The sequence below is a fragment of the Dryobates pubescens genome, chromosome 2 (genome assembly GCF_014839835.1).
Source record: "Dryobates pubescens isolate bDryPub1 chromosome 2, bDryPub1.pri, whole genome shotgun sequence".
In the NCBI taxonomy this organism is placed as follows: domain Eukaryota; kingdom Metazoa; phylum Chordata; class Aves; order Piciformes; family Picidae; genus Dryobates; species Dryobates pubescens.
In genome coordinates, this window is record NC_071613.1 from 10,616,094 (window position 1) to 10,642,979 (window position 26,886).

The following is a 26,886-nucleotide window of genomic DNA, read 5'->3' on the forward strand; positions in this document are numbered from 1 at the left end:
TGTAATGCCTCAAAGAGACACCTATACTCAAAATACACATACCAAAACAAACAAAAAACCCAAACAACCCTTCTGCTGTGCTGTAACAATGGATTCAAGTCACCTTTTTTCTGTCTCCTGTGTTGTCAGAGGATTCAAGTGACAACCAGCTTATTTAGCGCCCACTGATTATAAAGTTTTGCTTGCAATGATAAGGCAGTATAAGGCAAAGGAGAGAAAACTACTCACCTCACCCTTAAGAGTGAACTAAATGAAAAAGCCCCTACAAAAAAAATCTGTCTAAATTCTGTTTTGTTACTAAAACGATTAACTGTTTAATTGTAGCAGCAAGGCTACACAAGTCTAGTGCAGGATAGCATAGCTTTGGAGGAAAGCTGGCCTAGAGCTCTTGAACAGCACACAGCAGGAACATAGCACCAAGCAGCTGATAGCAGGATTTCCAGGCATTGGGGCCACCAGTTAATCCAGATCCTAAAGTGCTGTAGAAAGCAAGTATTTGATTTTCAAGCCTCATTCCAGAATACCCTGAAACCATATTCCCAAGCCAATCCTGTTTCCCAGTACAAGCTCTGGAGTGGGACTGCTCCTGAACTATTAATACATTTCCTCCCCTAACAGCTGATAAGAATGCTGAGGCTTTTAGGTGTAGGAAGATTTCAATTTGTGGCTTATAAAGTAAGGAGAACTGGGCATTTCTGTCTTAAACCAACCTTGAGCACTAGCCATTTCTCAGGCTGGTGGCAGTTGGCAGTCACTTTGCAATTCTGCAGGAGTACTGCATTGCCCTGACTTCCACCTCTGACATTTTCCTGGCCCTTTCCTGCCCATGTGAAAGGCAGAAGGTCTGGCGTAAACCCAATTATGCAGACTTTGCTTCACCCAGGATTCCCATTCAGCTCATTTTTCCCCCCTTAGCACATGCAGCTCAGTAGCATAACCACGTTTACACAGGAACATCCTAATTTCTTGAAAATTAATGATGCTAACATGACAACCTAACATTGGCTTGGAATAAGTAGCTCAAACCGGCATATTTCAATCACTGAACTGGAACAATCTCAGAGAGAAAAACATAAGACAGATGAAAGAAAGATTAAAGAGTCCTAAAGGAGAAAAACAAATAGGAGAAACATCTAAATGTGAAAGCCAGTGTGTAGAGGCAGAGACTTTATATTCCATTTCATCTTTTAAAAACACAGAACTAAACTTCCAAAATATAATAATTAAAAGTGCAAATTGTTTGTAAAGGGAGTCACTCTGAATAGTCACAAAACTTTCAGGGAATGGATTACATTCATCCCAAGATCAAACCCTCTTTTTCTTCTACAGTGCAGCAAGTCTTCCCAAAGGCAGGCATTCTCAAAAAACCTTGTAGCCCCCAACTCCCTCCCCCTGAATCTTACCAACAAGGTTTTGCTCTGGTTTCACAATTCACTTATTAATTTGTTTCAGGCTCAAAAGATATTACCTGGGATAGTTGTATCTGTCAGTTTAGCCTTTGTTTTGTTCATCCAATTATGAAGGTTGATGGGAACAAAGACTGTAATTTGTGTAAATGGATTCCCCCTCCTCCCTCCCTGTCTCCACAACAAGTCATTGAACAACTTGAAAATGCATAAAATAAAATCCTCCAAGGAATAAAACTCTACTACACAAAAAGTCTCACTATCTACTACACTAAAAAAAGAGAATGTTAGTGGTGGCATCTCTGCTGGCTAAGTTTTGGGTTTAGTAAATCAAGAAACTATTAATACAAACTACAATAAAAGAGCACTACTAATTACCAAGACAAAATAGTAGTAGCACAGTTAAAAAGTTACTTTAATGAATAAGAATCAAAACTACAGAGTATTTTAGAAGTAATGATCAAAGTTTAAAATCAGTGCTTTTGCAAATTGGAACCAATGCAAAAGGGCTAGCAGCAGAATAAGACGATTTGCTTGATATATTTTGGATCTGCTGAAATAAATCCATTTATAGGAGCATTTGCAGGATGACTAAGTTAAAAGAGCACTGTTACAGTCAGGCCTGGAGAAGGGAACGCCTCCTCCTCCTGTCAATATTTCAAACTGATAAAGAGCTGACCAAGTACAATCAGTGCTGTGATGAATAAAAGAAAGCTTAGGACCATTAACGTTAATGGGACTTGTGTGCCTAAATGCTCGTATATTGTACTGAAAATTTACCCAATGGACCAAGATTATTTTTTTTCCCTTGCTTGTGCTTCTCCTCTTCCCTGTACACTGTGTATCATCAGTTCCAAAATATTTGCAATATTAACATCTAAAAAAACTTCCTATGATTAATAGCACATGAATGTCTTGGGGGGGGGGGGGGGGGGGGGGGGTAATACCCCAAAAAAACAACCCAGAATTGCAGAGCTTTCTCTGGCTACCTGGAAGACTTGAGAAAACAGAAATGCCAGTTTTATAAACAGATAAAATTGGCTGATCTAATATCTTCAGGCAGAGTGCTTTAGCCTTGGGGCAGAATGACAAAGACTCTACCAGCTGCCATCTACAATGTGTATTAGGAACTGGTTAATAAACTGGTACCCTGTGAGAGCTGGATGAACTTCTGTGGGAAGATAGAAATTCAGATCAGCAAATATAGTTCAAAGAACATAAATAACCAGGATATGACCTGGTTCAATAGTTGTAATTTGAAACATGGCAGCCTGTTTTTCTTATCATCAATATTAAAAAACTATCATATATTCAGTGCTGTGCCAAAATCAGATGACATAGCTTTTATCTCAGTCCCCTCCTGCAATCTGAAACATACCACTTGGTACAATGCAGCTCCAAGGGAATGCATTTTGGGTTAGGGTTGCTTAGGAGAACACAATTCATATTTATAGTATAGGTCTATATTTATAGTATAATTGAGTAAAATGAATTAATATTTTGCTCACACAGCTGCTTAATACAAAAGGTTTTAGGAAAGAATGCGATATAAGATTTACAGCTGTGTGAAACACCACTGTGAAGTTACTGCTACAAGGAAAACATTTAGAGCTCTTCTATTGTCTTTCAGCTTTGGCAGAATACTCCCAAGGAAGGTGGAATAGTATAGAAAGAAGATGTTGAACAGGACAAAAATTCTTCTGGTGGGGTAAGACAGCTCTGTCTGGCAGGTTTCTCAGAGACAATAAACCCTACTTCAGCAGCAGCACAAGAGACAATAAATGCTCTTTATGACTTCAAGGTTTATCATAATTCCAAGGAATTTAACTTTTTTTGTTCCCCTCAAATAGGAGTAAAAAGCTGCTATTTTACCCAATATAGAATTACCTGCCCCAGTACTGAGCCATTTTTTACTTCTTAGTTATATTGGAAGCCAGAGATTCTACTTGTTTTAGTACCTATGTTATATTAAAATCAAATGCTATATTGAAATACGCTCCCACTATAGGTATTTAAAAACAGATTCCTGCATGAATCCATCTACCTCTCCACTCTGAACTCCTGCAGTTCTACAATGAGATCATGGTAAGGGTTAAGGTAAGACTTTCAGGCCTGCTGATCAGTCCCAATCTTTACTTACCACCTCATTTAGCCTTTTACCAACAGACTGAAAAACAGTAGTGTGCATGACTGAACAACAAAGCTGGTATTAAGATAACTGCAGTACTGTGTGCTTGCACAATTAAACCTATTGACAGTATGAAACAAGATAAACAGAAAACTCTGACAGAATTCTAAAATTACAAAGAGGGGGTAGTAAACACAAAACAGAGCAGAGAATCACAGAATCAACCAGGTTAGAAGAGACCTCCAAGATCATTAATTCCAACCAATCACCCAACCCTAACTAATCAACTAGACCATGGCACTGAGTGCCTCATCTACTCTTTTCTTAAACACCTCCAGGGACGCAGACCCCACCACCTCCCTGGGCAGCACATTCCAATGGGCAACCTCCGTGAATAATGTCTTTCTAAGATCAAGCCTAAACTTCCCCTGGCACAGCTTGAGACTGTGTCCTCTTGTTCTGGTGCTGGTTACCTGGGAAAAGATACCAACCCCCACCTGGCTACAACCTCCCTTCAGGGAGTTGTAGACAGCAAGAAAGTCTTCTCTGAGCCTCCTCTTCTCCAGGCTAAGCAACCCCAGCTCCCTCAGCCTCTCCTTCCAGGGCTGTGCTCCAAACCCCTCCCCAGCTTTGTTGCCCTTCTCTGGACATGTTTCAGCAAGTCAACTTCTTCCTTAAACTTGAGGGGTCCAGAACTGGACACAGGACTCCAGGTGTGGCCCAACCAGTGCTGAGTACAGGGGCAGAATGACCTCCTTGCTCGGGCTGGCCACACTATTCCTGATGCAGGCCAGGATGCCATTGGCCTTCTTGGCCACCTGTGCACACTGCTGGCTCATGTTCATCCTACTCTCAACCAGTAGCCCCTGGTCACTCTCCAGTCTCTCTGTCCCCAACCTGTAGCACTGCATGGGGTTGTTGTGGCCAATGTGTAGAACCCAGCAAACACATCACAAAAGACAAAAAAGACTGTCAAACAGAAAAACAAAGAAAAATTATTTCCAAATAGCAGTTTTACAGGCAAGAAAATCACAAAATGTGGAGTCTGGAAAGAACATTGCTGAGGTAAATGAGCAGTTCTACAGTATTCTCAACTTTTTTCATGAACACAGTTGAAAACATCAAGTTCCTGTCATTTTAGTACAGGCTGGCAGACACAGCAGCATACAGAAAGCTGCGTTTTTCTACCAGCAACGAGATTATGCCACTGCTTCTCAGGAATGCACCTGGTTTTAACAACTCACACCTTCATGACCTTAAGCAAGAACACGATGCAACATTTTAGTTTACACAAAAAAGGAAAAAAAAAAAAAAAGAGAGGAAAACCCCCCAAAAGACAAAAACAAGCCAAAAAATCTAGAGTGCAGAGGCTTTATTTATACTCCACCACAAGCACATCATCCTATTTGCTCCACTCACTACACAGACTCTCCATAGAATATTAGGTCAAATGCAAGGTCCCAGTATTAATCTTCATGGCCATCCATGGAAGTGGTTCAAGATATGTCAAGAGTGCCCTTCTCATTATGTTGGTGACCTCTCTGAACAACTGCTGTTAGTTTCAAGACTCACCAGAGCAAGACTCCCTTTGCAAGGAAAGGCCTTGGAACTCACTAAAGGACCAAATTTCATGCAAATTTCTTTCTAAATTTCTTTCTAAAGACAGTTTAAACCCATACCTAGTCAGGCTTTTCAAAGTCATACATCAAAATGAAAGAGAAGAGATAAGCAAAAAAAGAAAAACATGTTCAGAGAAGAATACTACAGAAGAGGTAAAACAGAAGTAGGTACATGAAGAGTGAGGAAAAAGATGAGAACAAGTTAGCTGAGTATGACTATGCTTTAGAAGATACTGAAGTACCACCTATAAACTATGATAAAGGTCCAATATTTCAATTACTATTATTGCCTAATACAGTGATATGAGTACTGGTTGAAAAAAGGAAGGCAAAACATTTATGTGCAAAAAGTGCACATTGGTAAAATAAAACAAAACAAAATAAAATAAAAACAATTTCCGTCTGATTTCCACTTCCAAATGGAAGAGAAGTTTGCACCTCAGAATTCACAGTATGACACAGACCTAAAAAAGCCTGTCTGATACAGGCAGAAAATTTGGAAAATCGACTCAGGCTTTCCCCACTAAGTAATACTGACCCTAAAAGGACTATCTCTTTGATGTTACAAACCTTAAATTAATTATAACTTTAACAAAAGTATTGTATAAAATAATCTGTTTCCAATTTCTAAGATTATGAAGTAGAATCTTAAGGATTTCCCTAATTATTTTTCTTTGCAACACCTTAGTACAATTCTATTTTCTGTATATTTTTAAAACCAGTAACTGTAGTAATATCCAATACAGTTAAGGCCAGCCTAGATAGCAATAGTTGGTGATTACCAGATCAAAGGCCTTACTTAGATCAATAAGGATAGCTCCTGTACATTGATTACCATCCAAAACTATAAAAATATAATTGCTTACCTTGAGAGGAGCAGTACAAGTGAAATGAAAAGGTCATAATAGGTCAATAATTATTTAAATTAAACTTACATCTTCCTTCATCTGATGGACCAGCTCTTGCACACACTGAAATGGTAGTGATTTGCCAGTTTAAAGAGACATATTAACATGTCAGCAAAGGGCTTAGCAGTAATTGGGTCAGCAATTTTAAGAAGTCAAGGTTCCAGGTTGTCAGCTTCTCCATTTATGCTCCCAATTAATCTTAAGGTATTATAGTTCTTGAGTCAGTATGCACATATCTAACTACTTTTTGATCAAATCTCATTTCAGGTATATACAAAGATAGAATATAGCTATGGTCTGAGATTTTTTCCTACAGTTACTTTTTGAGTTTTCTGCAATACAGTACATAATTTTCTATAATGTCTTTAAAAAGAAAAAGAAAGAAAGAAAGAAAGAGAGAGAGAGAGAGAAAGAAAAGTTATGCAACAAGTCACTATCAAGCTCAATGAATCCTTCAGTAATTTAGCATATGACATTCCAGTGGCCACATTAAATGATCTTTATACTACAACAACATTACTTGGCAGGTTTGTGTTTTCATTCTAATCGTTATGCTAACAGTTGCTTCCTGAACTCTCAGTTGCTATGCTGCACTGTTACTTAAGGTCACAATTTCATATGTCTGTGTTTGCTTTAGGCATCATCTATCAAGTCCTGTGAATTTCATGGCAAGTAGGAACAGACTGAGGAAAAGATGGAGACTCTGGAAAAGAAATGGATAATTCCATTTCATTCTTGAGATATGTCTTGGAAAAAAAACAAAAAAACTCATTTTGGAGGTCTTTGTTCTCATATTTGAAAAACACAGCGTTTATAGCCACAAAAATAAGGAAGAGGATTACACTTCACAAGTCAAAATAATAAAACAGATAAACCAGTATCTAATCAAATATACTCCACTCCTTCGTTCAATTTTTTAAAATACACAGTTAATGAAGAAAAATACTAACTAGTAACAAGAGAAAGTATGTCATTCCAGTGTCATAAGCATTGTGTGCTGCTTTCTGAGGACCCCATCTTTTGACAAAGCTTACTATAGTCTTTGGAAACTCTTTACATACATGAAATAACTAGCACTCAGATGAACATGGTACTTCTTCCCCAAGGTCTGCAGTTTGAATGACAGCTCATTTACCTCCCAGGTACCTGACACTATTGATGAATAATTTTTATTTCTAAAATATTATCTCTTAAATAAAAGAATAGGCAATCTTTTATAACTGCATTTGTTTCACACAAAATACTTCTTCATTATTACTCTGAAGAATTAGTTTAAACCACTAATAATCTTGAATAACTTTTTTTTTTAAAGTGTTTTGGTTCCTTCTTTCTGTGTATCAGAGTTACAAATTTATTTGAGTGTAGTTATCCTGAAGTAAAAAAGTTGGGTCTAAATTTATCAGTGTCAGGAAATAGCTCTTTGCAGGATGGTAGGGAATTTCTCAAATAAAAATTACATTTGCATAGAGAATTTGCATCTTAGAAGTGTAGGGCTAAGGAGGCTCCTTCATGAAATCAGTCTTAGTCACGAAATTCTGATGGTGTGGTAGACACTAGAAAGGAAGTCAAAGAGTATTTCTCTCAGCCTTTTAATTTTCTATTACCTAGTGCCTGGCAATATGAAGCAAAAGATGACAACTCCGAAGAACACAAAAGGAATACAATCGAGGACTTTATAATTGTCAAACTGGGGGGGCGGGGGGAGGGAGAAGTGGAGGTGGGACATACAAGAAATAGAGTCAGAACAGGAAAAGTATGAAGAAGGAAAATAAATTTAAAAAAAAAAATAAATATAGTAAATTAAATAGAAAAATGGGAGAACTTATAACCACTAGTAAAAACTCTCCCTACAGACCCAGTTGGAAACATATGTTGCTAGTAAATACATAATACAGTGGAAAAGCATGCATTCTGTCCTTCACATCATCTAGTGCAGCAGTCAGTGTCTCTATCAGTTCAGATCAGAAAGAGATTTCATGACTATGAAAGTTTTTTACCCATTGACATCTGTGTTAGTCAGCAATGTTCCACATGATGGATATGTCCATGATTCTCCTATGACATTGGGATTTTAAATTTTTTTAAAATTACTATTCAAAATAAGTATTTCAACCACATTAGGTCTGTAAAAGTAAACTCTTGAAATTTAGGAAATGCAAAACCGATGCTGTCCATAAAAAACTAACGGACATGCAAATAGAGGATGAATAATGATATAGTCTACAATTATACAAACACACATCTCCCATAAGATATCTGCCTCAAGGATTTTATGATGCTCAGCAACTAAAACAGAATTCATGTAGCAAATAAGGATTTTGTGCACAGAGGCCTGTCTTATTTGATGTAGCGCTCTGAGGAGGTTTAATGAAAGAGGAAGGGGAGTATGAAAAGTGAATGGACAGTTTCATAGTTAGCACAGTTCAGTGTCACTCTTGAGAAATCTGTCTCTACCTCTGCCACTAGTTCTTATGCAATGTGAAGCACATCACTTAAATCAAACTTCTCAGAGTTATTCTCTTGCTACACACTTCATTTTCTTGAGTGCCTGCACTTAACCAACCCACAGAGATCTGCGAAAGTGGTGTGTCCCTAATTGACCAGTGGTCAATGAAAATTCTAAACACATGAACTACTCTGAAAACTCAGGTCCCATCTATGGCACTCAAAATTAACAATCAGTCGTCTTTTTTCTTTACCCCAAGTCCCCATTCATGAAATTAAACTAATGATATTACTGTAGTGAAAGTGAATATCAATGATTACAAAGTACTCAGATACTAAACTGAAAATAGCAGAGGGGATAAAAAAATAAATTAATTCTGCATTTACTTAATAATGTGATACATGAAGACAGATATCAATCCATTTACAGAACAGATTTTTTAAAAGACAAGACAACATCTGGTCTATACCATACACAGAACCTATGGATAAGCAAGTTTTTTAATCAGTTGGTTACAAGCCATCATAACACATAAAAATAACACAGCTGAGTTAAGTTTAAGCTTCCTATTTTAACTCAATTTCCTAAGTTCTAGGTGTTTAATTTTACAGTCATAGTTTTTCCTGTATGTACTAGTGCAGAGAGCCTTTTTGCGCCAAATTACTGCAGTCTAATCCTGAATGATAGTTTTGTCATAATGGAATTATTCAGTCTATGATCTGATTGATTTTAGACCTTAAATACTGAATCTTAACACACGTAAATTTTTAATCCTTTAATTTCTCTATTCTGCCAGTAATTGATAAGGACAGTCATACTTAGACAAGGTCTTAATTTAATCACCCTGAAAATCAATTAGAAGGTGAAAAGCTTCCTTATATTATTATTATGAAAATTTCCTGATCAAATTCACAATGCAATCATAATCAATGCATGACACTTCACACAATTTTAGTCAATACATAATTCAGTAGTTATGACTTTACCAGTTAAAAACAATACAGGAAAGAATTTGTATCTTAAAAGCACGAATAATTTAAAGGCTCAGTATTAGTGAGATGCAATGTCTCAAATCACCACACTAAAAAATTCTTTACAGAGCTAATCTAAATAAGGGCCAAGTATGCACCAGAAAGCATTAATTTCATTTGAAATGCTTAAAATAATCTCACCAGCCAATACAATGGTAATCCTCTTTGCTGCATCTCTGTTGAAAACTCTCCATAGGATCAGAAGGAAATTATCAGTCCACTATTAAACAGGAGAGGTGAATTAAGTCACCACCAACACTGAAAGGCAGAGGTTCTGAACACTTCCTTCACCTCCATCTTTACCAGCACTGTTGGACCCCAGGCCTTAAGAACAAAAAAATCAAGATCAATGCAAACACAGATCCACTGTCAGCAAAGGAAGAGTTGGTATGTGAACTATTACAGGAGCATGACCCCTACAGATCAATGGGCCCTGACAACATTCACCCAAGGGAGAGGCCACTCCCATAAGCTTTCAGAAGTCATTGAGACTGGGGGACATGCCAGAAGACTGGAAGAATGTTAATGTCACCCCTACCTACAAGAAAGGCTTAAAGGAGTACCAAGGAAATCAAAGGCCCATCAAGACTTCAGTCCCTGGGAAAGTTATGGAACAAATCCTCCCACAGGACAAGTGAAATGACTGGGAAAAAGCAGTACTGATTCTCCAACAGCAAATCATTCTTGACAAACTTGATCACCTTCTCCAATGAAGTAGTATGCTTGCTTGAAGTGGAGCAAGTGGTAGACATTGTTTACCTGGATTTCTTCAAGGCTTACCCAACAGACTCCTACAAAGATGGGGATTCACTTTTTAAAAGGAATCACATGGAAAAGACAAGAGGCAACAAGTCCAAGTTAATCCTGGAGATACTCCGACTGGACACAGAAAAATGAGCCATTGGAGTAATCTTTCTAGGGAAGTGGTGGATTCTCCAACATTGGACACTTTGTCTAGATCATGCTTTTGTCAAGAATGCTTTGACTAGATGATCCTTGAGGTCTTTTCCAACTTGATGTTCTAAGATTCTATAAATCCAAGGAGGGACAGATTGTTTCTGTGCCTGTCCACAAAGAGTTCCTCTAAATAAATAAATAATTTAATACATACAAGAGCTTGTCATATCACAGTCCTTTATGTCACTCTATGTCCTCTTGTAAGTTAGGGTCATTTTATCCATACACAGTGGCCTTTCTCAAGACAGTTAAGAAACAGACTTTACTTCCATGTAATGACACCTTACAGGATAAGTTAAAAATTGGACAAGTTTTTTGTGTCATTTGGAATTAAAGAAGAATTTGAAAAGAGACACAGCATCAAACATAGTAGAATTCCTATCATTCTGTCTTGGACTAGTAGCTGCACTACTAAAAATACAAAAAGAGGGTTTAGTGTGATAACCTAGACAAAAATCTTGACCAGGTGCAATTGTTACTCCTTCTGGCTCTCGCAAAAACTAAAAGTATAAAGTTTTTTAAATAAGACATTAGATATTTGACATTTATGAAAGTCATAAATATTACTTTTTGGCAGTAATATTACTTTTTGGCAATTACTCCTCAAATCCCTGTCTTTGGATTACAAGTTCAGCTATAGTAGCACATAAGAATTCTACAAAAATCTTACAAAGTATTGATGTACTGGTGTGGAAGACCCAGAACTGCACCAGCAAGTGAAAAGCAGTGGAAACAGCAGAGTTGGTTTTTTTTCACCTATCTGGGGTAAAAAGACATGCTTTCAAGAATCTTTTTTTGGTATAGCTCACTTGTGAATGTGACTGCGGTTGTAAATTTACACTACTTTTTAGGCCAACTTTTTATGAGCAAATAGCAGTCAGAGAGTCAGAGCATTGTTCATTTTTTACTTTTGAGAGCTGCAGTATAAAGAGAACAAAGAGTTAGTGTCCTGCAGTTGATGGACTTGAGAAGTTTATTAAGGGACTTTAGATTGGTATAAATTCTGAAACACTATAATAAATGGTTCCACTTTCCCCACCCCCCCAAGAAAAAACAGAATTATTTCTTCGACCTCTAGCATTCCAGCCCTTGCTTTACCTAACATGAAATGAGCCCCCATTTAACACACAGTACATGAATCTCTCACATGCAAAACTTCCAAGAGATGCTTGGCATCTTCCTCCACCTCCTGTAATTATTTCTTTTTAATTAAATAAGGCTCATGCATCTGTGCAGGTTTTACCTTCCATCTTTTTCTTTGTCCATTATTTTCAGCAACCTTTATTTCCCTAAATCTTCCTCCTAACAAGTCCCTCCCCAGCTTCCATCTTTTCTTAGCAGTGCACCAGCACAAAAGTAATCCCAGATGTCATGCCTGATGTAAAACACAGCACTTCCATAGCTATTTCCAGAGACACATTACACTTGCTGCACACAGAAGAGGCAGAGAGTACAGAAAGTCTCCTTGAACTCTCTCTTTCCCTTCTTCATGCTTCTAACTACCACATATAATCCAAGTTTAGGCTTCTTCAGCGAGCTGAACTAATACATGAGAACTCTGTTCTTACTAAGCAAAGGTCAGAACAGATATTAAAACAACAACAACAACAACAAAAAAACAAACCAAAATATTTTTTTCCCTCAGTCACTTTCATTAAATTCAATGATCATTCCTTGTGCAGACTCATATACAAATTTTCTGTGTCACATCCTAACAGCATTTTGTTTGGAGATGAGCAAGAAAAAGAAACAGCAAGTATATATGTAAGATGAGTAAGAAAAAGAAGCAGGAAGTGTATCTGCTTTACTGCTAGAAATAGCTTGGTAACAAATAGCTTGGTACATAAGTGGTTACAGTCTCAAGTTAATTTACAAAACCCCCAAACTTGGTAGAGAGTATTTTTATTGTCCTTGACTAGACAATAACTGATCAAACCTTTTCTTTTGCTAATTCTCAGGTTCATCACCTACAGAGAGAATGTCCACCAAATTTTAAAATAGAGAATCATGTTTGCACAAAATTAACAGAACTAGAGTTATGACAAAAGGGGAAGAACTACTGTCTTAGATGATAGCACAGGTCAGGTGGTATAGTTGCAATAATCAAAAGACCAAATTCTGTAGCTGGTTTTGCACAAGCAGACAGCTGAAACAATGATCTAGTCTGGAAAAGGGCTTTTTCACTGGCAGCTTGATAAAACAACAAGAAAGCTACCACTTCTATAACTTCCAGAGTTGGAACTAGACTATGTTCTGAAAATTGCCATGCACAAGGACAAAAAAAAATTGTTTTGACCATGTGGTACAGAATGTCACACAACAATGGCAAAAATGTACCTTGGCACTAAAGCTAAGAAGATGAAAAAACCCAAATTGCATACCATAGCTTGTGCTGTGCAGTTGATCTGTTAAAGCACAAGAGGTAAATATCTCTTGGGGGGGGGGGGAGAATTTTTTTTTTTTCCTTCCCTGTAGTGACTACAATAAATCTTTCCTAGAATTATGAAAAAAATAAAATAGAGATAAAAAGTAAGTTCTTGGTACTGATGGGTGTCTAACAAACCCAGTTCATCTCAGTGAAAATATTGCACCTGTAACACTGGCAAGGTCGGCATCAGCTTGGCTTATTTGCTGCCTAAATCCCTGTTGTGCCTGTTCAAAAATGTTCTAAGTTGTTTTGTTCACAAAGCAGCAAAGTTCACTTTGTTGTGCAGGATCACTCCTTTTTCTCTGTACACAGCTCCTTTCTCACTCCTTATCTTCAGGCTTCATGGGATTCAGAAGGAAGAAAGGAATGTAGTTTTCAAGATGAAACTTCAAATTCATTTTAAGTACTAGGACAAAATTCTACTTAAAATGTCCGTGCAAACAGTTCTCAGGCAGAAAAAAAAAGGATGATTCTCACTCTTTCTGAAGCCAGACACTTGATGGTGATAAGGAAATACTTTATCTTTCTTTCACAGAAAATAACAACATGGGTTCAAATCATTCTTCTGTGAAGACAAAAGGCATAAAATATAAGAAGCTGGCATAAAAATTAAAATAATTTCCAAGGAGAAGTCCTGTGACAACAACCTAGATAGACAGGATGCAGTAAAATAAGAGGTCTCCAAGAGGTCTTTATGAAGTGTATGATTTGATAGAGAAGCTTGAAAACTAAGTGTCACTATCAAAGTTCCCTGAGATATAAAATGCATTCTCCCTCTTCCCTTCCCCCTGTTGGATACCTTGATGTAACAATTTCTTCTGCAATACAGTTTTTCCCTCCAAAAATTTTTGTTTACCTTCTTCAGTTCAATGTAATGAAATAAAGAAGAATGACTGAAAAAGCTATGTGAGGAAAAAAGGCCGACAGAGAGCAATTTTAATAACATTTGCTGTAAATTTGTGTCCATAGGTTAGGGAACCTATGGAATGGTCAGCCTAACCTTTGTCCTCAGGGACACTATATAAGAGGCCTTATTTAAACACATCAAGGAGATGATGATGAAGATTTGGAACAGTCAAGATGAATTTCTTATAGGAAAATTGTGCCCAACCAACCTGATTGCCTTTTATGATGAAAGAACTGGCTCAGCAGCCAAAGGAAAAAGCAACTGGAGTTGTGTACCTTGGATTTAAAAAGGATCTCAAAATGGTTTCCTACAGGATCCTTGCCATCAGGTTGCAGAAAGAGGTGGAGCACAGGTGGAATATGTAAGTAGGTAAAAAAAAAACAACTGGATAAACAGTAGGGCTCAAAGGCTTTGGACAAGTGGCACAAAGCCCAGTGGGCAGTATTTACAAGGAACTGATACTGGGACCAATTCTGCTTAGCAGGTTTACTCATCAAAATGAATCCCAGGTGATGGGACAGAAAGTACTATGAAAAAGTTTTCAGGTTAAAAACAAAAATAATCGAGGGCTGCAGTGGATAAACTGCAACTCAGAGAAATCTTGACAGGCTGGAGAAATGGGCTGACAGAAACCTTCTGAAAATGAACAAAGGCAAATGCTAGCCCTGCAATGTAATTTTGGGTATTCTGACATAAAATAAGATACTGGCACATTGGAATGAATGGAGCGGAGAGGCAATGAGGATATTTAGAAGACCAAAGTACATAAACAAGGTGCCAAAAGAACACCTTTGGAGCTCTGCAGCAACAGAACAAGAAGCAATGGACAAAGACAGAAATTCTCTGTAAGAGGAAAGGCTGCTCAGATTGGAAACTGGAGCAGTGCTTGGAAATATGCTTGGCCACATATGGGAAAAATCCTCACCTATACAAAGATCTGAAACTGGACTTGCTATGGGCAGGAGGATGGACTAGATGATTTCTCTTCCAACCTCAATTATTCTGATTTAGTGATTTGTTGGACTCGATGATCCTCGAGGTCTCTTCCAAACTTAGTGATACTGTGATACTGTAAAATTAATTTCTAACCATCTCAAACTTTATCAGTAATCATAAAGAGAAATGTTGGAAAATATCTAGAGAAAAAAGAATAGAAACAAAACTCTCTGTATATAAAATTGTCAATCAGAACTCTGTCTATGCAAACTTCCCAAGAACAATTATAAGGCAGGAACTCTTTCTTTCTGAAAGATATGTGGTGCAATGAACATATTTCCTAGTTTCATTGGGTTAATTTGAGTTAATAATAGGATATACATTTGGAAGACATTTTTAGAGGTCACAAAATCAATCTACTTACTCCAAATCAGAATCAATTTTCCCTAGGTTATCCCCTACAAATACTCATCCAACTATTCTTTAAAATCTGCAGTGTCAGAGCTTTTTTATTTTCTTTTTTTCCACAGCAGTGTATTTCTTTTGCTCAACTAGTCTGAATCTTTTAGGACAAAATTCTTGTGAGAAGACAATCTAACTTGCTATAATTTAAGCTTATTGTGCATTGTTCCTTTGCTCATAGTAGACAGGGAGAAAAGGTCATTCTCTCATTTTAAACTATACAATTTGATATACTTTAACACCATTATCATGTCTCCTTTTCATTTTTCTAAAGTATGCCATTTTCCTCAGCCTTTCATCTTATATCATTTCTAAACCTCCAATCTTTTTGCCTTGGTATTCAGTCACAATGCACTCCATAAATTCCTGTTGGGATGCTGGAAAAGGCCTGTTTATTTGGCTCCATAGCCTAAATGAACACATTTGTGCCTTCTACTAACTATGAAATGTTTGCTTACGATTATACAGAGTGGAATTTGGTTTACACTACTACAAAGAGAGTTCACTGTGATGAAGAGCTATGGGGAGATCCAGCACAGAATGGCCACAGCCATTCTCAGCACTTCTGCTCAGAACAAATGTAAACGACACTTGTGCAGTGTTCCATGGCCAACTTATTAAGAAAATATCCTTACTGGAAAGGTTCTCCATTCTGAGAAAAGTCAGAATTTAGCAGTAAAACCACTAGTACAGGTATTTTATTTTTATTTTTTATACACATTTTTTAAGACCACTTCACAACACTAAAAATGTCATTGTAAAAAACCTTTACTTGTAATGCTCAATATATTAACATCTTACCTCATGCAGTTATTTCCTAACTATTACAGAGCTTGCATCATGTAGAGGTTGGCAAAGAGTACATGTTCCAGGCAAGACTAATTTTTAAATTTTTTAAAGGGCATTATCCTGTTTCAAAAAATCTGGACTCAAAGCAAGTCCAAACACAAAAGTTTCTTCAGAGTGGACTGCATTTTGATCAATATTACATGAATAATTTTCTTTTAAAAACAAGTAACATTCAAGAGGAACCAAATTAAAACAGCAGCACTTAATTCATCTGTTTTGAAAATATCACAAAGATTCTTTCATCCACATGAGGAAGTGGATTACTTTATCACTAAATATGGTCCCCCTTCTCACACGGGAATGTGTAATTGTAACCCCTGACATCAAGCTCAAACTGTTTTTTTTCAACAATGCACAGCATATGCTTGAAGGATTGGTTTTGGTCATGGGTAGAGTTGAATCTGCTGATGGTGTATTCAATACCATGCTGACATCATGTCAACTTCAAAATGAAAGTGCTGGCTCGAGCAAAGTATCAGGGGGCTTGAAGTTCAGATTGTAACATGAGAGGCTTCCTGTTCCGATTGCTGGGGTGTTGGTCTTTTCCACTGGGTGGGCTGCTGCGGACGGGGCAGGGAGTTTGCTGGCTTCTGCTGCTGCATTTTGCTGCACTTTTCTGCAAACAGGGTAAGGTGATTGTGCATTGTATTATGTCAGTAAATTCCTTATCTCAATCCAGAGGGTTTTTTTAATGTTACTTTCTCTTCTGTGTAGGGGGAGGGGGACTTTTGAGAGCAAACTGTGTTAACCTAGGGCAGTTTTGCTCTATTTCAGGGAAAGAATAATACAATACCCACAGAACTGCAAATTTATGTTCAATGTGATATTTGAAATTAGTCTTATTTTGGTAGGTCAAGAGGATCGTAACCTTCCACACAACTATCTTGCCACTCTGCAATTTCTCCCTTTTGTAGCAATTGAGCTACTCTCTGCACAGTGTGCAGCTCTTACATACCCTTACAGGCATACTTTCTCTTAAGGGAGCCCAACTATATAACTCCATAGAATGGAATCAAGGAGTTCATTCATTCATGTGTCCAACTGATTGCAATTTCTATCCTTTCTAACTATAATAGGCCCCATCTCATCAGCTCTGACATAGACTTTCTGTCTGGCAATGAATTAATCAGAGGAAAGATTCCAAAAGTGATTTCTCTAATCCATGATAGTACTTTAGACAACTAAATTACAGTCCTGAAACTTCTAGCTCTGGTTATTATATCCCCAAGACAGTCAGGGTTCAATTTTCAACCAGTTGCTTTTGAGCCCAGAAGTTCTTTTCTGAAAGAACTCAAATATTTGGCATCTATTTGTTCAATAAAACCTGAAAACTTTCCTTTTTTGGTCCTTAGGAGCTTAATCCAGTACACTTGTTCTAGGAAAAAAAAAAAAACACCCACCTGTTGCACAGGTTTTTAACAACGTTTAAACAGTGTCAGTGTTTCTATCTGAAGGCATAGTATCCACCAACATACTCAGTAGGGTGCACATGTTCTTTCTCAGGGAGTCATGTTTTCAAAGTAAAATGTGATCCCCTACTCTCTGTAAAACAAAATTAAAGCTGCCTAACCCTCAGGAGTTACTTTTAAGTTATGAATCCTGAATAGAAGGTAGTGCCTCTATTTGGAATAAATTTGATCCTAAGTAGGGCTCATTTACACATGTCAAAATTCATACATCAGTTTTTATCTCATCCATTTGGGGACCTGAAGTCCTAACCTTCAACCAAGGAGCAAAAAGGAATTAAGGAAAAACTCCTTTCATAAATATAACTGTTGGGTTGCTTTGATATTTACATGCACACACACCTCAGCAGTTCAGAATACTATTTTCCATGGATTTTATTCAATAATCTTGAAGGATCTAACCTGTAAGCCTTGGTATGCCTCAGTGAGAAAGTGCATGAAGACCCTAACTTCCCTGCAGAGCAAACTATTCACACCCATTTGAAAGTGGTGAAATTCAGGTTAACACGACATCATGCTCATTATCTTCATTTCTTAAGCTTTTCCTTTTTTTGGACCTAGTCATTAGACTCAGACATTAACGAGACAATAGAAGTATAATTTGAATTGAAAAGATATTCAGACACTTGGGCATTCACAATTCTTTGAACTCCAAGCTTGCCTGTCTACACACTATATAAAATAAACAGTACCTCTCTTGACTTGTAGAGAACCACAAACACAACAGTCTTACTGCAGCATCCTGACACCAGACCAACATCATCACCAACAGCATCACACAAGCCGTACTGACAAAGCAAACTACATGAAATGATTTGTAAAACCTTCAAGCCATTTTTAGAGGGTTCTTAAACTATAAACTTCTGTCTTAAGTAGAATCTGGACTTGAGATCTCCAACTATTAATTCAGAATGATAGCACTTTGCTACATCATGGGAAGATAGGAAGATAAACACCTGAATAGTGCAATCTTCAGAGAAATGGAAGACAGATGAGCTCCTTAGTTGACAAAAAAAAGCACTAACAGTTCCTTTGCCTGGTGGTATTTTCATAGATGTAATGAATGCTGTTGTATCCAAAGAACTTCTAAGGATACGAATAAGTATGAAAAATCAAGTCTATCTATCTCTTTTAGGAAATGATATTACAGACTCTTAAAATGGTTCTTCACAACTTGAAGAGCTAAGAAGTTGCATGTGGACAGTTCTGGCAGAAGCAATCCTATTTTTTACCTGACTTCCTCTCATCTAATGTGTACTCAGAGCACATCTTCCTGTGCAGCTGGAGGCTTTGTTACAGACAGAAGGATGCTGCTTAGTGTAGCCAGTGCTTACTGCCTGATTTTTTAATTTATTTTTTCTTTTAAAGAAGAATTTGGAAAATTTCCCAGATAATACATCTGCCCCTATTACTTGCACCTTGGAATGTAAGACCAGCCAGGTTGGGAGTAAGTACAACTGCATTTATTAGCAATGAATAAACTGATCTATCTTTTTCTGGATTAGCAGTGGGAGATCCCAGACACACTAAGAAGCCTCTGTCTGCTGACTGACACGTACAAGCTGGCACACTTTTGTGTCAAAAATGTACACAGCTGCATGCACACTAAAGCTGTTCCATCTATAAAGCACAATTGCCAACTGCTTGTCTTCAGAGATGGGTAATAAGAAAGGGCCTCAGCAACTATGCAAGTGCAGAGTACAATTAAAGAATGTGTTTCATTTCCTTCAGTGTCTTCCTTTCTGAACTCCCCAAGATTTGCTGTAATTTTCCCTCCATCATGTTTTGGAAGAAGGACTGATGATGCACGTAAACCCCTAGATTTCTGTTTGCCAAAACCATTGAGTTGCCAGGCACCTGAATCACGCATTACCAAAACAGGCTGATTTAACCCAATTGCCAGTCATTACCAGAAGATGTCTGGACAAATCACCTGGTCTGTTTTGGTTCTACGTCATCTCCAGATACTCAAGACTACTAGCTGGTAAAAAAGAAAAATGTAATTCAAAGCATTAATAATATTTAACTACACAGGGTTACCAACCATCAGGTGCCAGTATGAAGGGAGATTTATTTTATCTTCTCTCAACCTGTCTGTCCAAACACTCTCACATTCTCCTAGTCAGCTCAATAAACCTTATTCAAGGCTCACCTTATGGAGCATGACCAAATCGCAGACTGAACTGGCACTTGGGTAGGTAAGTGTTGGGCTTGCTTGGTTACAAATAGACAGGTATGTCTGTCTGTAACAAGCCCAGTAGTGCAACACTCTCTTCATTAACACTCTCACAGATTTCTGACCAGAAGTAGGAAGTTCAGTGATGCTCATAATTCTTTACCTGGTTGATCAAACTGTTTAACTACACTGCAGTGATAGGGCTAACTGAAGCTCCAGTGAGGAAAAACTAACTCACAATTCCTTTGCTTTTTATATCATCATGACTGACAAAAGAAGAAAAGCATCCAAGCTTTTTTTAGTAAACACATGGTAAAGGGAGTAAACTCTGAAGTCAGGAATAGCATTGAGCAATTTGGATGAAGAAGGAGCCCAACAGCTGTTCCTACAGACCCCTGTACAGAGACAGGTTTTGCAAGTCAACATGGTGTCAATACTTAACTAACACATTATCACTTGTTTTTGTTATTTGACTGTCAGTAAGCACCTAGAAAGAGAAATAATTGAAGAGACCTTCAAGTTGTTGTTTTTTAGTCAGATTCAGTGAGTGATCATAAAAAGACAAAGAAGGGAGATTTTTGATTAAAACCAAACAAACAAACTTGAATTTGCACTCATGTACTTAAAAGTACCAAGATACCTGTGCACACACATTCTTGCCAAAATTAACTGCAGTGACCCAGAAGACAAGAGATGTCACAGATGAGTGCTCTTCAAATCTTCAGTGCTCTTTTGCATGTCAACAATGCTGTGTGGGTTTTGCAGGCTTTGTACCAGGTTAAGTTGTATTACACTGTGGTGTGGCCTTTGCACCATCAGCATGCTGTCTGATGTGTGGTCTCACCATTGCCTAGAGCCCTTTTGGATTTCCCCTTGCTGCTGTAGGTTTTATGGCACATCCCTTTCATACTTCATCCACATCAATGCAATATTTCACCTATACAACTCTACAACATCTCAAATGTGCAGGTTCATTTTAAAAAACCCAAACAACCCACCAAACAAACAAACAAAACCCCCAAACATACTGTCTATATATTTGCTTTATCCAAGAAATGAAGGCATCAGCAAATTATGAGAATCATAGAACATAGGATAATTGGTCTGCTTCAGTGCGAAAAACTCTCTGTTCCAAACTAACTGACTAATCAGAAAAGAGAGGAGGCAATACCCAAAGCCCCCAAAACAGCAGACTTCGGTCAGATTAGCATGCCTTTTTCTTTCCATGACAAAGCAAATAGGGTCGTAACACAAATGTTCTGAACAAGGAAGAGAGCATTTTTGGAGTTTCCATGCATCTTCAACAATCCTCAAAAAAAGATACCAAAGAAAACATGCCTTAGTACTCACAGAAAATTAACTGAGAAGTTTTTATCCCAGAAAAGTAAATAAGGCCCATTTATGACTAGGAAATGAGTCAAATATGCAACAATATTCATCATCATCGTGTCCAAAGGCAAGGGAATACAAATCCCACAGGTCCAATAACATTTTCCACAGGCTTTTAATGTAAGGATCAAAATAGCCCATATATCACCAACAATCACCTTATGCTTGTAAATTAAGAACTACATATTTTATGTATGAAATATTCCATAGAAGATGAGAATCAATGGTAAAACAAATGCAAAATACCTTTGGTACATTTTGTAAGTCATTTAATTCATTTACCTGTAAAGTAAGTATTGGTAGGGAGAGTGGAACTAGAGAATCTGTAATATCCATTTCCTGGGAAACGAACCCCTTTCATTACTTCTGTACTCAATGTAGCTAAAGATGCATCCATCCTTTCCACCTGGTAGACCGGAGGAGGTCCATTAAGTTCTTCAGGTTCATTCCAATTTATCTTTACTGTTGTGCTGTTTATTCCTTCAATACGAGGGGCACTAAGTTTTCTTGGAGCTGTGCATTAAAAAAAAAAGGCACATTAAATATTATCTAGGTATCATTATTGCTCATAATATTTGGGAAATAATTTATTGCATGTCATTTTTCCCAAACATCCTGCTTCAGTTTCTGACCATCTTAAAAAAACACAGCTATCAAAAAAAGCTTAATTTAAAAAGTCCAGACAAACAAAGAAGAAAAAAAACCCAACAACTTAATCTTTAAGAACTTACTTCTAATTCCAAAAGACATACCTTGTTTGTTTATTCAGGCTTTGGATAAATGTCCAAAATATTTATATATTGTTTTCACAATCTTTAAGAAGCTACATGAGTGTCTTCATAACCAGTCTATTTGTGTTCCTTCCTTGATTAGCTTTGCATGCCATACTCATTGTGAGCATGTATCTGTATGACTTTCATCATTGGATTTGAGTGAAAGACCAAGGGAGTAGGTGGACAGCAAATTAACTCTTGTTGCATCTCAGAAGCAGTCTTTCATTACTGAACTTACCAACAGGAGGATAACAGCTCTTTATTCACATAACTGAAGGTCCTATCAGGTCATGTAATGTCATGGTGAACACACAAGACCTTAGCATACATTCAGATATTTATTCAGCTGCAGAAAATGATCCTCTCAAACTTTTCTCCACCAACAGTGGTGCACAGTAAGATTTCACAGAAATTTGCTTCCATGAAAGTTATCAGCATAAGACAGTTTTAGCATATAGAATGGTCCTCCTGCCATTAAAACCCAAACTCTGGCATTCTTTTAAACATTCTGATAACACTGGCCACTCTCTAGCTGAGTTATGATCAAATTTTATTTATTTATTTTTAAAAACAATGTTCAGTAAGCCACTGGAGGGCAGCATGACCTGGTTGGATTATGGTGAGATGGCCATACAGGTGGGAAGGAAATGGACCATGACTGAAACAATAACAGACATCATCTGGAGAAGTATAAGAATGCTCTACTACCGAAAGAATCTACATCCATCTTATCTTGCTTTTTTCCTTCCCCTCCTTTCCCTGATAAAGGCTTAACAACAGAAGTGAAATACAACACCAACTTGTAAAAATTAGCTTTTCCCATAATGACATTGCAAAGACCAATATATGCTTTTCAAGTACACTAAAAGCTGAATTAAAATGTGGGCCTTCAAAATCTGGCATACTACTTGACAGCACAGCATTGCACATAGCATGAGTTCATTAGAGAAGAAGAGATTGCTTCATTTAGAATGAATTAGTAACATCCTTTGAAACATTTGTGCATTTCCAAGATTATTAACATGCTTTTCCTTTTTACCTGTAGTATGTTGCTGTTTTTTTTCCTTTCTTCCATTTTATTTGTCCCTTCCATCTAACTTGGTAAAGATTATTCTTAAAGAAAGCAGGGAATTGGGGAACTGGGAAACTGCCAATGACACTATCTGCTGTAAATTCCTGCTTAGGCATCATTTGTGATTTCACAATCTAATTAGTATCTCACGCTACGGTAGAAATTTACAATGTCAAAACTGAAGTAATGCAGTGTGAGGTCATAAGCTTTCCTGTGTAAGTAGGGCCCAGCACTAATGAATTGTGGTATTAATGTACAAGTTTAAATAGAAAACATGGCTTAACAATCAAAACTTCACCTTTGAGGGAACAAGTATACGTCAGCATTTTAAACGTGAACATAAAGAGGCAGAGCCCTCTGGTTCAGCTTACTGATGGTAAAACAGAAATGCTAAAATTCATTCTTTCTAAACCATAGACTGACAACTAACACTTGTGACAATAACTGTATCTTCCCTTAAAGTCTAGTATTAATAAATGGCAGTTACTTGGACCATAATTATGGCATCTCTGATATCCAAACCTGAAGCTTTTATGGGGTTTATGCAATTAACTACTTAAATGCATCGTAACACTTGCTTCTCTGACAGGGAAGTATTGATTTTTTAATCATTTTCCAGTCTCCTCTAGCACAAATAAATGTACTACAGTTACAGTTAATGCACTGTGTACACGCATTAAACACTGGCATGACACAATTTATTATTTTGTGATATATGGAACAGAAGCCTACCCTTTCAGAAAGTAACATCCTTGCTATAACATTAGTATTTAAAATACAATCCAATTGATGCTTAAGAATCATTGTGCATCAGGACAGTGGAAGACTGTACATGATAGTTACAGAACTTAAAAAAACACCACCAGAAAAAACAAACAACCCACAAAACAGAAAACCAAACTCTGCACAGGAAAGGCAAGACTGGAATCTGTAGGACTAGCCCAGCAGGATACTAAATGTTGAAATTAAAAATATTCAAGACTAAAAGAAACAGTATATATTTTCCTAAAGGTGTCACTGTGGTACCTGTAGCTACTTTCTGAAAGATGAATTGACTATAATTTTACTTACAATTTTTTTTAGTCACATCCTGTTAAGACACATCTGTCAAAATAATGAGCATACCACATTTTAGTGGATTCAAAGTCACATTTTGTGTATTTTAATTATGTAGTTTTAATGTCTTGCTATATTATACATATTTAATATATTATAAAGCTAAAATAGTATTTAAAAGCCCATGATTGCTGCATGCCATTGTGTAGCAGAGGCCACAAAAAAGACCAATAAAGACAGATGGTCCATACAGCTTATGTTGAAGTCATATATCTAAATATAGATGTTGCTACACAGGTCATTACAAATAAGCCTTTCCCATGTGTTTATGCACACACATGTACATAAAAATGAAGTTGGTAAGTAAAGAGCAGTTAATTTTGTTTTGTTTGAAATAATATCATTTTAGTTTTAGACTCAAAGACAGATGCCAGCATTTCACTCTGAACAGATGGTAATTCCATCTAATAGTGCATCTCTGTATTAGTAAGGTCTGTTGTGTATACAAACAGTAATAAACACTAGGTAAGGATCAAAATAAATTTTAATTGTTGACATTAAATTCTGGCAGCCATGGTTCTAAGGATACAATATTCCTTTCTCAAGTCTGTCAGGTTTACTAATACAACTACTAAAGGTTTTCCCTACTCTGCCAGACTCTTGTCCCAGGAATAACATCTTTACACTGGGGCTAAATTTAACAGGCTTACATATGTTTGAATAACTACTATTAAGCATACTGTTGGTAGGTATTTGTGTGCCTTTCCACAGAAGCCTTCAATTCACCAATCTGAGTATTTCAGGAAAGTAACAAACACCAGTATGATTTTTAATTGCTGTTCAGTTGAATTTGAAGCAGAAACACTGGCAAATTTGAGGACAAAAAGACAAATTTGAGGACATAAAGAAAATACATTGGTTTTCATCTGGAGTTTGCCCCTTGCAGGTAAAATTACATGCCTAAAGACTGAACATCCATTTCATTTTTGCGACAAGTTATTAGTCCAGAGGACCCTGCTATTACCATAGCATTTCTGGCATGATCTTGTCTTTCTCTGCACTTCATGATAGTATTAATCATTTCAATAGTAAATGAGTCAAGAAATAAAAATACTGTCAGAAGGCTTAAGTATTATTTTTCAGATGATTCTTTAGAGTCCATTTTGGGCTCTGCTCCAAAAAAAGAATAAAAGCCACCCATAATGGACATCAAAAGAAAATTTAATAACAAGGATATGCTACAATCATATTTCCTTAAAAATACATGTAATACACAGTATTTTTTAAAAATCATGAAAAATATACTGCTTCCACCATATGGGACAACCAACGACTCACCAACCGATTTAAGATGCAGCATATTGAGCTGACCATATGTTACAGTGCTGTTGAATGGCTGAGTGATTCATGCCCGTCACATTCTAGTATATCAATTAAAGCTCCTTGAAGTCTGCATGATTTGTGTCTCTGTTATTAAACCCTGCTAATTCATCCCACTTACACATCTGTTATAAATCTCTAGGAGTGCTGCATGATTCATGGCAATCTGTGAGCATGGTACAGCAAATTCTTCTCCTTGTAATTAACAGTAAATTGTTTTACTGCCATGCAATGAATTTTTCAGTTATATTGCAAATGAACTCCTAAATGCACGGTTCTTTCCTAAGGACTGACTTATATTATTAGGCAATTAAAAACTATTGCTTTGAACCAAAAGCTTTTAATCAAGAGGAATACAACTTAGACATAGCTTTTAAACCTTGCAAATATGACAGAGAGGGAAAAGAACAAACTGAGCTGTTTTCTGAATTAAAATACATGGTTGGTAGGGCAGAAGATACAAGTAACTTTTGAGTCCCTAACTTCCTCACACTCAAAGAGAAGTTTAACTACAGCTTGAACACTTGGCAAGACATGTTTGAGCAGATACCATTTATCTCAGAAGTTACTTAAGTCATCTGTCATTAAGAAATTTCTCAGATTACTTTACACTTTTCTATTTGTTAAACAGTGTCTTTCGTCTTGAAATAAATAATTGGATAATTAGCCAAGCTGAATCATCAGAGGATTCCAATGCTGCTCAAGTGTTCTTGTCAAAGGTGAAGCAAATTCATTTCAGCTTTGCCTCTGCAGCCTTCTGAAGAGGCTTTGATTTTTTTTCCTGCTACATTCTTGGCAGCAGCCTCAAATTCATGAGTCCATACATCAAGTCAGTAGTTTAACAACAAATGAAATTAAATTCAAAGAAGGGAAACTAATTGAAGGACAGCAACAAAAGTGTTTGGTAATGTGCTTTTTAATATGGCATGCCACATTTGCATGATAATTTTTCCTTTTTAGCATGGAGTAGAAAGTGACTAGCTTAATGAGGGATTATTCAAGACAGGAATGAACAAAATGCATTCATAACTAAGAACAAAGATTGTATTATGAAACGGAAACAGGCAACTGCCGAGAAGTAACTGGATGATTGGTTTATGCATTATGAATAAAAAGGTAGAAAAATATTTATATTAGTATTCACTAATGACTATATATACAAGATTGTTGTAATTAAAATTATAAATTAACATATTAAGAGTGCTTGTTTAATCACTTTGGGTCCTATTCACAATGAAGAGACTTATGTACATGCATGCAAAACAATTGCTGTTTTCAGGCCAGCAGCAAGCGGCCCTCGTATTTGTCTTCTTAACAATAGAAAAAATACATTACTTATTACCTGTTTAAGGTTTATCTGTGATTTCATAATTGAGGCGTAGTATTTCATAGAAAAGCAGTCTATGATAGGCATAAGCAACTGCTGTATTGCCATAACAATTGCGTTGAGGGTTTTTGAAAAGAGGTTGCATCGGACCTTATTCATGAATGGTAAAA

The 26,886-nt window shown here is 36.9% G+C and overlaps 1 protein-coding gene across 1 annotated transcript in view; it reads right to left on the reverse strand.

Annotated features, from left to right (window-relative positions):
- Positions 1-26,886, reverse strand: part of USH2A (usherin) — a 385,837-nt gene that overhangs the window by 263,423 nt on the left and 95,528 nt on the right. The window contains exon 20 of the mRNA XM_054170013.1: positions 21,391-21,621. Within this exon, the coding sequence (XP_054025988.1) occupies positions 21,391-21,621 (231 nt within the window). The remainder of the gene's footprint in view (positions 1-21,390; positions 21,622-26,886) is intronic.